The 14,586-nt window shown below is 41.3% G+C and overlaps 1 protein-coding gene across 1 annotated transcript in view; it reads right to left on the bottom strand.

Annotated features, from left to right (window-relative positions):
• Window positions 1-4,985, bottom strand: part of ZSWIM5 (zinc finger SWIM-type containing 5) — a 159,523-nt gene extending 154,538 nt beyond the window's left edge. The window contains exon 1 of the mRNA XM_027537442.1: window positions 4,307-4,985. Coding sequence (XP_027393243.1) covers window positions 4,307-4,904 — 598 coding nt within the window. The 5' untranslated portion in view covers window positions 4,905-4,985. The remainder of the gene's footprint in view (window positions 1-4,306) is intronic.
• Window positions 4,986-14,586: the final 9,601 nt, after the last annotated feature.

The following is a 14,586-nucleotide window of genomic DNA, read 5'->3' as shown; positions in this document are numbered from 1 at the left end:
TTAACAATAACTTGAATATTAAGATATGTGTGTGAGGTACTGTGGTAGAAAAGGAAGGAGAAAATTCATTGCTTAAGAAAGAAAAAGAGCAATGTGATTTTAAAACCTGGTAAGTTTCTACTCTAAAAAATGTTACCACTTATCCCTTAAAGGTATGCAGCTGCTTTCCCTGCTGGAATATCTCACATATAAATTAAGTCATTTTTCCCCACATAGAAATTTTATTATGATTTTATATCTATTCTAACTTACAATGCTATACAGCTTTTTAGGTGAGGGTATCTTTTGTTCCTCTAAATAATATAGATTAAAAATAAATTACCTATAGAAATCAACACCAGCAATACTTATTACTGCTGCACTTTACAAAAGCTGTACTACAGAAAAATTACACAGATGTTTATTGATAATATATACACACTCATAATTATAAACTTAACTACTTAATGTGTAAGCTATGAATAACTTCCAGAAATGGATCTTTTTATTATTATTGACTTTGTAATTACATTTCTTTCACATAAATAGTACTTAGCATTGTGACTGTAGTCTTGAAGATTATCCACACACAAATAATGCCTTTATTAGAAAATGTGTAGGCTAAAACTATGGGGCTCAACTGTCAGAATATATGATAATTTCTGGATAAACATTTGTATAATTAAGATATACCAACACTGAAGGCCCCTGTAAGACTTTATCCAATTTTTGAAAATCTAAATATTCAAATAAATATAATATTTCTGCATACAAGAGAAAAACTATCAATGCTTCTTTTCCATCAATTAAGTTAGTTCTCCCTGAGAAGACACAATCCTCCTTTAAGTTCTACCAGACACGGAGACATTAATTTAAAATATGATGATGGGTCAACATCTTAAAATTATTAGTAAATTATAGTTGTACCATTCTTATACCATCTGCAGATTCCTGAGTAAGTATTTTCCCAAGGTTTATACTACAACTATTTCCATGGGCTCCTTAGACAGGTTAAAATGCAGATGCTTAAAACATCTGAACTCTATTACCTTCATAATACCGAGAGAACAGAAAGATCTATTCACAGAGCTTCAAACTTACAGATGTCCATGAAAAGACTAATTTATAATTTTCCCCTTTTAAAAGGAGCAATACCTCTGATTCAGTACTATCTTGTAAAAGAAATGTATCCTTTGAGCATAACAAGCTACAGTCCTCCCATTTCTTTATATCAAGCTGGGAAACTTTTAGTTCTAATTCAAAATTGGATGTTTTCTACAGAGAATTTGTGTTTTAACCAGTCCATGACGTCCCATTACCAGATCCCATGTGGAAAGTAATCAGAAGTTACTGAATATAAATACTCTTTGTACAAAGTCTTTGTTGTCTAATTTATTTTGTTTCAATTTTTTTCGTTTATGTTGTGCTTTTTTCTTTATTTTTAAATTTACTTATTTAAGTAATAAAATATTTAAAATACTTCATGTTTACCTTGTTTAAATTCTTTTATGAATCTTTGCTTTAAAAGAATGTTTAAAAGAAATACCCTAATTTCCCTTACTTCCTAAAGCATCAGCCTTCAGTAACTTTCCAATTCGGAGGTTTTAACTATGGCTTGGATATAGTAAGGAAATAAATAAGAATTTTTAATAGTAGCACTGAGTAATTATATTGAGGGTTTTTTTTTAAGTAACTTTATTTATTTATTATTTTTGGCTGTGCTGGATATTCGTTGCTGCTCGGGCTCTTCTCCAGCTGTGGTGAGCAAGGGCTACTCTAGTTGCGGAGCATGAACTTCTCAATGCAATGGCTTCTCTTGTTGCAGAGCACAGGTTCTAGGACACATGGGTTCGGTAGCTGCAGCTCCCAGGCTCTAGAGCACAGGCTCAGTAGTTATGGAACATGCACTTAGTTGCTCCAAGGCATGTGGGATCTTCCAGGATCAGGGACTGAACGCATGTCTCCTGCACTGGCAGGCAGATTCCTTACACTGAGCCACCAGGGAAGCCCCTACATTGAATGTGAAGTGAAATTATAAAGTGAAGAACATGATTACTGTCTTGCTATATACAAATCATTTTTTTGCTTATCTCTTGGTAATACTTTTATAAAACCTATCATCTAGATTGTCACATACTCACATTTTAGGTTTAAGAGATGAGGAATGGTTCTCTAATTTTACATACTAAACGATGGTTTGGGACTTCCCTGGTGGTCCAGTGGTTAAAACTCTGTGCTCCCAACATGGGGTAGCCATGTCTGATCATCTGGTGCGGGAAGATGATGCATGATGCAGCCAAAAAAATTAACGGTGGTTCATGCCAAGATACAGAACTCAGAATGATAAAGAATGGAATATTCTTCTCTTTCACCCTCACTAGCATAAATTAAAATCAGAAAAATAAAGATTACACAACTCATGTTTCTCAAATAGCATTACTTAAAAATGATTAATTCATTATCCTACCTTCATCTATGAAATCCAATGTAAGAATCAGAAAATATGCTTAAATATATTCTTTATCCAGTCCCTAAAACTATCAGACAAGAGCTCATCATCCTAAGAAGCATGCCAACTCTCATACTGTAGAAGAAAAAAATCTGATTTAAACATGACCTGGATCATTCACAACATCTGATTTCACTTACAACTTGACATTATAGTCATTTTCAAAATATATACTTCTTTAAAACTCTTCTTTCTCAACTGCCCCTTCAAAGTTTGAAAATTATTTCAAATACAGTATCTCTTACTATAAAATGACTACTTAAATTGAAACTTTTCAATTCAATATATTTAAACAAGAAACTTAAAAATTAATCAATATAAACTCATAAAAAGAATATGATCTACAGATGAATAATGAAATGCCCATATTCATTTTCATGCTTTCAGAATTAAAGCTGCACACCTTAATTACCTGTTATTCAATTCATTATTACAAATATGTACAGAAACACACAAAGGAATAGCCTCAAATAAACAAAACTTTCTCAATCTACCGTTTCTGTATTCTGACACAGGATAAATTTAGATAAATTTACATTTCACATTTGCAAAACAAATTGTGGTATATGTTGCTTTAAAAAGAAACAGGATTCAGTGATTCTCAATAATCAAAAGTAGGTTGCTTTATATGAAACACCACAATGTGCTACTCTTCAAATGGAAAAAAAAATTCAAATACATCAGTTTTACCTGGGGAGAAGAGAGCTAGATGTTTGGGGTTCCTGTTTATATGTGTTCCTCTGTCTGTTTAATTCTAAAAACAGCCTCTCTCCAACTCCTTTCAAAAATCAATATTTTTTCAGTAAATATGAGCATATACTGTACAATAAAACGGATAATGTGTACTTCCAAAGTGCTATAACAGTCCAAATAGAAAAAAAAATCAGTATTTAAATTCCCCACATAGCAAGTCAATGTTAAACAATGTCATTTTTTCTCCTTTCTCCCTATCCATTCCACAAATCAGGACTACTGAATTTGTATATTTAATAAGATGAACAAACTGACTAGAAGCTCTAGAGCAATAAAAGAAAAAGAAATCACTTTCATTCCCCCACAAACAAAAAGATAAAACAAAAGCAAATATGAAGACTTGTTAAATGAGAAGCATTTGAAAAACCCAACGTGACCAGCTTTTGATTTACCCCAGTCTGACAAGGAAGACAGACCCCACCCCCACTCCAGATTGTGCCTTTTTTTTTTCCTTGGGTGGGGGTGTGGAGAAGAAGCTGTCACATTTCCATCTTCGGGTATTGTTAAGTCCACAGCCTAGATCCCCAAGTATCACTGGTCCAGGGAAAAAAAACATTAAAGCAGATAATTAAAACTGTCTGAAATGCACGGCATTTTGCTGAGATTTTTCCCATTTTTAAAGTTAATTATACCCAGCTTCAATCTGCAAAGACTAGATTGCCTTTGACAGCCTGTCCCTCAAACGTTCCCTGTAAGACCGCTTGCTCCAGATTCACTAACAGTTCGCTCCTCTCTAAACTTAAATTAGAAAAACGCATTTCAGAAATGATTACATCCAGAAAGCCATACTTCCCCATCCTTTTTGCTTTGGCGTGGGGTGTAGAACGAAGAATAAAAAAGAGATCTATTCGCTTCTCAAACAAAAAGAAATGGGGGTAGTGGAGGAAAGAGCAGCAGTGGACCTGACGAAATGTTGAGAAAAGTTTTTTATGTGACTAGTTTGTCCTTCGGCAGAGGATCGGGAGTTGGGCAAAAAGCCGGGGTCCTAGCTCAGGGCTTGTGCAAAGAGAAGGCACCTGCGGAAGAGGAGGCCGGGGACCCGAGAGAAGCCGAGCGAACACCTACCGACTTGCAGCACATTCTCCACGGAGCCGCTGTCCAGCAGACGGATGCCCCGGCGGAAGGGGAGCCCCTCGCCGCCACCGCCGCCGGCCACTCCAGCCCCAGAGCCCAGTCCGGGGGACGCCCCCGCCACGGCGGCCCCGGGGGCGGAGCCGGCCGGAGCGGCGGCCCCGGGGGGTGGCGGCGGCCCCTCCTCGGCCGGCGAAGCCCCCGCGGCGCCGCCAGCCGCGCCGGCGCCAGGGCCGCCGCGGTACTGGAAGCTGGAGTACATGCAGATCTCCCGCTCATTCCGCGGGAAGGACCAGTAGACGATGCGGCGCTGCACGGGCTCCGGGATCCGCTCAAAGCGCTCCTCCACCCGCTCGTACGCCCACTTTTCTGCCACCGTCTTGGCGGCGCAGTCCAGCAAGGACTCGGGCTGCAGGTGGGGGCGGGCCCCCGGAGGTAGGCAGCTGCCGCCGACGCCCCCCACCCCGCCGCCGGCCGCCCCGGGCGAACCGCGAGGGTGGTGAGCCTGTGGACTGGGCCACGAGCACAGGCGCTTGGCCGGAGAGACCGGCGACGGCGAGAGCAGTTCCTCTCGCTCACCTCCTTCCGCCATTGCTGGGGACTGACTGACTGACTGAGGCGGCGGCGGCGGCGGCACCGGCTGCGGCGGAGACCCCGGCCACGGCCACGCGCCCCGCGCAAGCGCCCAGCTGCGGCACCGGGGGGCGGGGCGAGCAAACCCGCGAGCCGGCCGGCCCGAGTGGGGAGCCTGGGCCGGTCCTGTGCGCGCGCCGCGAGGGCCGACAGGGGCAGCCAGAGGACGAGAGGGAGGCGGCGCGCGCTGTCCGGGCCGCCGCGAGCGCGAGGAGGGACGGGAGCGAGCACGGGCTGGCGGCGCGCGCCGGGCGCAGACTGCCCAGAATGCGCACCGAGCGCTCGCGCCTGGCCGACTTCACCTAGGGGACACCCAGGGACGAGGAGCGCCCGGCACCCGCGCCAGCCCGCGCGCCTCCGACCCACCTGCAGCCTGGAGGGAAAGGAGTGGACTGTGCGGCCAAGTGCAACGGCCCGGAGCGAGTATTGCGCGAAGCCGCAAGCAAAGTGCTAGGCTTGCGGGGCGGAGAAAGAGAGATAACTCAAAATCAAGGGTCCTCTGGTAGATGGACCAGACGGGCGACAGCCACAGAGGAGCGAATGATCTGGCAGAAAGACGCTAGGAAGACGCTAGGGGGAAAAATTGGAAAGTTCCATTGATGAAAACTCCCCTCACATCACAGCAATGTAGAATAAAGTCAGCGGTCCCCTCCAGAGCCAGGCAAAGTCGCGCCAGCCCCCGACTGGACAATGGGATGCCAAGATCTCACCGCCACGGCAGCTACAGCCTCTGGGGGTTTTGAAGGGTTTTAGAACCTTGCATCCTAGGAAACAAAACACTTTCGTGTGGTTTTTGGTACAATTCTCTAATCACCTGAGTCCAGTCTCAATTAAGGCTTTATATTTTCCTCACTTGGCTCAGTCTTCTGCACTTTCATATTAATTATAACAAGTAACACATATTTTTATATATTTGTGTAATGGTCCGTCAAGTCAAAGCTATGGTTTTTCTAGTAGTCATGTATGGATGTGAGAGTTGGACTATAAAGGAAGCTGAGCGCTGAAGAACTGTAAACTGTGGTGTTGGAGGATACTCTTGAGAGTCCCTTGGACTGCAAAGAGATCCAACCAGTCCATCCTAAAGGAAATCAGTTCTGAATATTCACTGGAAGGACTGATGCTAAAGCTGAAACTCCAATACTTTGGCCACCTGGTGAGAAGATCTGACTCATTAGAAAAGACCCTGATGCTGGGAAAGATTGAAGGCAGGAGGGGAGGGGGATGACAGAGGATGAGATGGTTGGATGGCATCACCGACTGGATGGACATGAATTTAGTAAGCTCAGGGAGTTGATGATGGACAGGGAAGCCTGGCGTGCTGTAGTCCATGGGGTCTCAAAGAGTCGGACACGACTGAGCCACTGAACTAAACTGTAATGTTCAACTGCCTGTGCACTCCATGAGAGCAAAGATCATGTCTGTTTTCTTCTTGATAATTTATACTCTGACACAGCAACTTTACCACTAACTCCTCCATAAACAATACTGAGTTGTAAGTGACAGTATGTTGGTCAGTCAAGAAAACTTATTTCAGATTTGCAGACAAATTAATCTCTAAAACGTTAAAATGTTCCAAAAACTATATTGAGAGTTCCTTCAATTGTGTTCTGTCTCCAAAATGAACAAGTTCTAGAGTGTAGTATAAAATAAGGATTAGAAAAGAGTAAATGACTGAAGATGTACAGGGACCAAAGTAGCTTGATTTTGCTATAATCTCAGAATTTAAAGGGGCTTCCCTTATGGCTCAGCTGGTAAAGATTCTGCCTGCAATGCGGGATACCTGGGTTTGATGCCTGGGTTGGGAAGATCCGCTGGAGAAGGGGAAGGCTACCCACTCGTTCTGGCCTAGAGAATTCCATGGACTGTATAGTCCATGGGGTTGCAAAGAGTCAGACACGACTGGGCGATTTTCACTTCACTTCAGAATTTAAAAAGTATAGCTATAGAATTACAGAATTACAGTGAAAATCACACTTGCTACTTGTATGATGCTAATCATATTATTTGTAAAAGGGAGGTAGTAATGATAAATGATAACCTACACATAAAATTTACTAGAAGTAATTCAAATCTAGTGTTTCTTCAGTGTAGTAGATAACATGTTTATATCTGTAAATGGATTTATATCTGCAAACATATAAATGAATTATTGTGAAGTAGCATAAACCCTTGTTGTTTAGTTGCTAGATCATGTCTGACTCTTTGCCACCCCATGGACTGTAGCCTGCCAGGCTCCTCTGTCCATGAGATTTCCCAGACAAGAATACTAGAGTGGATTGCCATTTCCTTCTCCAGGGGATCTTCCTGACCCAAGGATAGAACCCAAGTCTCCTGCATTAGCAGGGGGATTCTTTACTGTTGAGCTACCATGGAAGCCAGCATAATCCCTTGCTGTGCTGTGCTGTGCTTAGTTGCTCAGTGGTGTCCGACTCTTTCTTACCCCCATGGACTGTAGCCCCCCCGGCTCCTCTGTCCATGGGAATTCTCAGGCAAGAATACTAGAGTGGTTGCCATGCCCTCCTCCAGGGGATATTCCCAACCCAGGGATCAAACCCAGGTTTCCTGCATTGCAGGCAGATTCTTTACCAGCTGAGCCACCAGGGAAGCCCAGCATAATCCCTCAACCCCCTTAAATCTGGTACCACAATTACAGACTTTCATGGCACCATTCTTTTCCTTCCTAGAACTTATCAGAGTTTATTTTGAGGGTGAGTATTCCTTTAATGCCTTTCTCCCTAACTAGATTATGAGCTAATGTAAGAGCAGAAAATATTTCTATGTAAAGGCCTATCTCTAACACTCACTGTAATGCTACATATATTATTGTTGTTGATCAGTCGCTGTCGCATAGGACTCTGCAACCCCATCAACTGCAGCACACCAGGCTCCCCTGTCCTTCACTGTCTCCTGGAGTTTGCTCAAATTCATGTCCATTGAGTCAGAGATGCTAGCTAACCATCTCATCCTCTGCCGACCCCTTCACCTTTTGCCTTCAGTCTTTCCCAGCATCAGGGTCTTTTCCAATGAGTTGGCTCTTTGGATCAAGTGGCCAAAGTATTAGAGTTTCAGCTTCAGTATCAGTCCTGCCAATGAAAATTCAGGGTTGATATCCTTTAGGATTGACTGGTTTGATTTCCTTGCAGTCCAAGGGATTCTCAAGAGTCTTCTTCAGCATGCTGCTCAAAAAAATTTTCTTTCTGAATCAATGAATATGTTTGAGTAAATATCTGGTTTACTCAACAGCTGGAAACTATGGTTAATAGAGGTTGGGACATAAGAAGAGATGTTACTTAAACATTTATTAAGTGTCAAGTTTGTTTCTTACAAGTTTGATTTAACTAGGTGTTTTTCCTTATCTGGAGGACATTAAAATTTATAGAAAAGTACAAAGAATAGCATAATCTATACCCATATACTCACCACTCAGAATTAATAATTATTACTTAATATAGCAGAAGTCCACTTTAACTGCCTCCATATAGCATCCCTGGGAGCAAGTACAACTTGAGTTTGGAGTCCATTTTTAAATTATGTGTGTGTGCATATGTAACATTGTTTTGTGTATACTTCATTTAATTAAATGGTATCACAGCTGCCTACTATCATATTGGTAACTTTCTTTTTCCAGTGCATACTGTTTAATTGCCAATTAAATTTGATAATACATAATTGAATTTGTAAATATTTAGATGATGGGTAAGATGAATTTTCCTTCTTTGTTTTTGTTTTCCAATTTTTTCTTAGCTCTGTGTGTACTTTTTAAACCTTCTATATAAATCTTATAATCTACTCTGTTTCCAAAATTCCTTCAGGAATTCTTCTTGGAATTACATTAAATTTATAGATTAATTTGGGGTCAACTACAACCACTCCAGTACTCTTGCTTGGAAAATCCCATGGACGGAAGAGCCTGGTAGGCTGCAGTCCATGGGGTCTCTAAGAGTCGGACACGACTGAGCAACTTCACTTTCACTTTTCACTTTCATGCATTGGAGAAGGAAATGGCAACCCACTCCAGTGTTCTTGCCTGGAGAATCCCAGGGACGGGGGAGACTGGTGGGCTGCCGTCTATGGGGTCGCACAGAGTCAGACACGACTGAAGCGACTTAGCAGCAGCACAACTGTCTTTATAAATATAATGAATCCTTTCATTTATATGAGTGTTCTTTGCCAATTTTTTCAAGAAAACTATTTTATTATTACTCTTATATCTATTTTGTGACCCTAGTTATTGATAGATCTTTTCCAAAATATCATTAAACAAGAAATAATCTCATCTCTGGCAGCTTAACATTGTTAGTGAGATATGATAAAACATGTGGAAAGTTAAATAACAGTAAAAGACTGTAATAATACAAAAAAAGTAATAGCTTCAGAAGATTGTCAGGTGATTTGAAAAAGCACTCATTATTTTGGGAATCAGAAGAAAGATTGGTTTGGGTAAAACTTGTGAGAGGGAGCTCTACTGTAGTCTTATTTCATGTAGGTCTTGGAGAATGAATAGGATTCAAATATGCCCAAAAGCTTAGGTAAGGAATTTCAATTATGTTGAACAACTTCAGCAAAAGCCCAAAAGCTGAAAAGTACAGAACATTCATGGAACAGTTAAAAATAAATATTTGTATATAAAAATGGGAAATAAAGATTAGAAATACCTTTTAAAGCCACATTATGGGTAATATTAAAAGCCAGGTTAAGGAAAATGAAGTTAAGTATATAGTATGGGCAACGGGGAACCAAGATAGTGAAGGTTGTTAGACATCTATATAGCATGATAGCACTGAATGTAACCTATGTTTTCCACATCTCTTCTCTCATTAGTATGCTTTGTATGTTAGTCGCTCAGTCGTGTCCAACTCTTTTCTATCCCATGGACTGTAGCCCGCCAGGCTCCTCTGTCCATGGAATTCTCCAGGTAAGAATACTGGAGTGAGTTGCCATTCCCTTCTCCAGGGGATCTTCCTGACCCAGGGATCAAACCCAGGTCTCCTGCATTGAAGGCAGATTCTTTACCATCTGAGCCACAAGGGGAGTGCCAGTGTGCTTTGTACTTAGCACATAATAGACCCTCAATAAATATTCCATGAATGAATGAATCATCTGGCTGTGATGTGGTGAATCTATTTAAAGGGGAGAAAAAGAGACATAGAAATCTTTTAGGTACCTATTCCAACAATCTGGTCATGAATTGTAGTGGCCTCGATTCAGATGACAGTAGGAAAAGAAATTTCTCTGAATAAACTGCTTCTGCCCTATTGTTTCTAAAAAATAATGATATAATGACATTGTACCATAGAGTAGCAGGGTGACTTTTTTTCCTGATAGCTCATGAAGCTACATTTTGTGTTTTCTGATATATTTGCCATTTTTAAACAAACACAAATAAATAAGCTACTATTTGTGAGGAGGTGGGTCGGTGGTAAAGAATCAGCCTGCTAATGCAGGAGACATGGGTTCAATCCCTGGGTCAAGAAGATTTCCCTGGAGAAGGAAATGGCTGCCCACTCCAGTACTCTTGCCTGGGAAAGCCTATGGACAAAGGAGCCCGGTGGGCTACAGTCCATGGGGTCACCAAAGTGTCAGACATGCTTAGCGATTAAACAACAACAACCAATAGTGAAGGATACTAGGTTGCTTAAGATAGCCTGGACATTAAGAACGAAAGAAACTGGGATTTCCCTGGCAGTGGTTAAGACTCCATGCTTCCAACACAGTAGGTGCAGGATCGATCCCTGATTGGGGAACTAAGATCCTACATGCCACAAAGGCACAACCGAAAAATAAAAACAAAAAAGCTTCCAAAAGAAAAGAAGAATGAAAGAAACCCTATGTGACCCTGAGCTGGAACCAGGGAAACCTAGAATTGATACAGAGGAAGTTACAGGAAGGAGGAAAGAACATCTAATGATGATGATACTTAAAATTGATACAATGTTTTACAGTTTTCAGCTAGAAAATAAAGCATTCCTGAAGAAAATCGATGCTGACCAAGAGTATTAATTTTATTCTAATTCCATGTGGGCCCTAAATTGCTGCTTGTTAATCCTGTTATTCATCTCCAATTGACTAGCATCTTTATTCCCATTTTACCTTTGTAGAAATGCTCAGAAATATTGTGTTTTAATCAAGGTTGCTAGCAAGTGAGTGACAGATCCAGAACTCAAATCCACCTTGTTGAATTCTGAGTCCAGTGACATTTGCTTTCTATACCATTAGTTGTCTCACCTAAGAGGCAAAGTATTTTGTAAGGATAGAATTAAAGTGACCATATATTCTCTCCTGGATAAGGACTCAAATTTGGCCTGAAGGGGGCTATCAGATTGATTAACTTAGAAGGGAATAAGCAATGAGATTTCTCAGTAAAGCATGAGAACTGTTCCATTGGTTATAGTTAAATAATGAAACTTTAGGAAATAAGAAGGAAAAAGAGGGTAAGAACAGGAGGAAGGTGAAGGAGAAGAAGAAAGATGAAAAGGAAAAGCAGCAGTGACTTGTAGTAAGAAAGAGACCATATCACACTAGAAATATCAGCAGGTGAAATAATAATGAGACCCCAAATCAGGTCTTGTTTATCCGTGGTTTGTGTGGAGTAAATATGGAGGTCAGTGTCCCTGAGAGCTATATGAAGCCACTGTTGACGTCTGCCAGCTCTTTTCAGAATTAGCCTAAACATTGGTTCACTTTAAAATAATACCAGTTTATTGATGTTAGTGTTATTGTTCTAACACTTTAAATACAAAAGTCAACATACAATGTGGGGCTGGCTATAGTCGGTCTAGTTTAGGAAACAGACATTAAACAAATAAACCTATAAATATATAAATACAGATGGTAAAAACATGGCATATAAGATTTTGGCGAATATGTAAAACGTGGCTGGGAATAGCAAGTACTTAAGATTAATTGGAACACAAAGATTGTGGTGAGAAGTAACAGGAAAAGACTATAAAAGAGACTTGTGAAACATTGGGAAAAGCTTTAGACTGCTAACTTAAGGAATCTGAGTTCTCTTAGCTTGGCAGAGGGAAGCCAATGAAGGTGTTTTGAGCAAGAGAGTAGCATGAAAAAAAGGCCTGTTTGGGGAAGATTAATCAGACAAATGTGTGTGGGATCAATGGGAAGGAGAAATGGAGGCAGAGGATAAGTTAGAAGGCTACGGCAACATGTGAGAAGGAGGTAGTAAAGCCCTGTAGAGGACACACGACATCTAGACATCAAGGCTGAATTCCAGCCTGCCCTCCATTCACCCGGCCCTGCACCTAAAGGGTTGCAATTTGGGTGTCTTTCAAATTCTCACCAAGGAACCATATGAGTAGTGACCCTAGGCCTGTATTACCCTGTTTCATCTCTCTCCTCTGGTGAGAGAACTGATCCATTTCAAAGAGACGGAAGTCTAAAGATACTTCTTTTATAGCATTGCAATGTCCAGGGTGAAAACACAAATACCAAAATCAATCACCAGGAAGAATGCATGACATTTTATGACAGCTCTTTTAATGTCAGGAAAATTTTGAGCCAGTCTTAAAAACAAATCTTCAAAATTGCATTTGTGGAACATCCTCAACCCTTTAGGAATGGAACAAAAACCATGGGTGAGGGATAGAGTTAGGCTCAGAAATGGGGATTAAGGCATCATTTGGGAAGTAAACTACATGCAATCCAGAATAATTTATATGATAATGGACTTTATTCTGGTTTCAGTCTCAAAATGTAATGACAGACACCTATGCTCAATGATAATGCTAACTTTGAAAGTACAAGTGAAAGTCACTCAGTAGTGTCTGACTCTTTGTGACCCTATGGACTATACAGTCCATGGAATTCTCCAAGCCAGAATACTGGAGTAGGCAGCCTTTCCCTTCCCAACCCAAGGGTCGAACACAGGTCTCCTGCATTGCAGGCAGATTCTTTACCAGCTGAGCCACCAGGGAAGCCCAAGAATACTGGAGTGGGTAGCCTATTCCTTCTCCAGCCAATCTTCCCAACCCAGGAATTGAACCGGGGTCTCCTTCCTTGTAGGCAGATTCTTTACCAGCTGAGCTACCAGGAAAGCAAATGCTAACTTTGAATATAAATGAAATACTGATAAACTGGGGGTAGGGAAAGATATTTGAGAAATGGAAAGGAAAATCATGATTAAAACAATATTGAGGACTTCCCTCGTGGCATAGTGGATAGGAATCTGCCTGCCAATGCAGGGGACAGAGGTTTGATCCCTGGTCTAGGAAGATTCCACATGCAGTGGAGCAGCTAGGTCCATGTGCCACAACTACTGAAGCCCATGTGACTGTGCTCCACAAGAGATGCCACCACAGTGAGAAGCCCACGCACCACAGCTAGAGAGTAGCCCTTGCTTGCCACAATTAGAAAAAGCCTGTTGCAAAGCCACGAAGATTCAGCACAGCCAAAAGTCAATATAAATAAATAAAATTATTTTAAAAATTGACTTGATTGGCCCTATTACCCAGCCCTGCCATATTTCTTCCAGTGAAGAACAACGATAAAATTAGAGGGATTTAGCTCCACGGTAAGCTCCAACTTGTCTAATGGATTGCAGTAATCCCACACCCCATTCTAAAGTGATTCGTTCAGGGATAGGCAGTTATAAGTCAATCGATGTATGGCATTTCCCTTGCATTGGGGATTGGTTTGGGAATGGGTAAAACCCACTAGGCCAATGAGACATGGTTTGCTGGCAACTTCCAAGAAAGAAATGTTCTCACTCTCTTAAAAGAGCTTGTGGAAGTAACTTTCTGAGTGCTCTGACATAGAAAAGGAGATTGCTGATAGCATGAAATAAATACAAGGGTAAGCCAGGCTTCACTTGAAGGTGACACACCAGAAGGCTATGGGAAACATAGAAAATAACTTGATTTCTGATGGCATTCTTGAACAGCTGAATCAAACCTACCTAATGCCCTCTATGTCTATTGACATCCAGTTACATGAGTCAATAAATCCCCTTTATAATGTTTCATTATTTTTGAGATATAATTTACATGTATTAAAATGTACAACCTCTAAATGTACAGCTTAATGACTCTCTACATATGTACATACCTATAAGGCCATCACACGCATCAAAATATAGAATATTTCTGTCATTCCATAAAGTTCCTTTGTATCCCTTTTCAGTCAATATGAATTCCTGCCCACCACCCCTACCCCCACCCTGCTGCCCCAGAGACACATTATTCAAGTAGAATCCTATGTATGAATTCCTTTGTCTGGCTTTTTCCGCTAAGCATGTTTTAAGAGTCATCTCTGTTATTCCCACATATCAGCAATTTGTTCTGTTTTAATCCTGAGTAGTATTCCATTATACAAATGTACCACATGTCCATTTTTCTTTATCCATTCTCCCTTTGATGGACATTTGGCGTGTGTGTTAGTCAAGAAGGATTAGGTGTGTGAAAGCTTTATTAGAAGTTAAGCTTTATAGGGAACACAGAGAGGAAACTATGAACTAGGGAAAGACTGTGCGAGCTATCAGGGCTCCCCTGGTGGCTCAGCAGTAAAGAATCCATCTGCAATTCAGGAGATGCAGGAGATGCGGGTTCGATCCCTGGGTCAGGAAGATCCCCTGGAGGAGGGCATGGAAGCCCACTCCAGTATTCTTGTCCCATGGACAGAGAGCCTTG

The sequence above is a fragment of the Bos indicus x Bos taurus genome, chromosome 3 (assembly GCF_003369695.1).
Source record: "Bos indicus x Bos taurus breed Angus x Brahman F1 hybrid chromosome 3, Bos_hybrid_MaternalHap_v2.0, whole genome shotgun sequence".
Classification (NCBI taxonomy): domain Eukaryota; kingdom Metazoa; phylum Chordata; class Mammalia; order Artiodactyla; family Bovidae; genus Bos; species Bos indicus x Bos taurus.
Note: the sequence above shows the minus strand (reverse complement) of the source record. Positions and strands in the feature narration are given on the sequence as shown.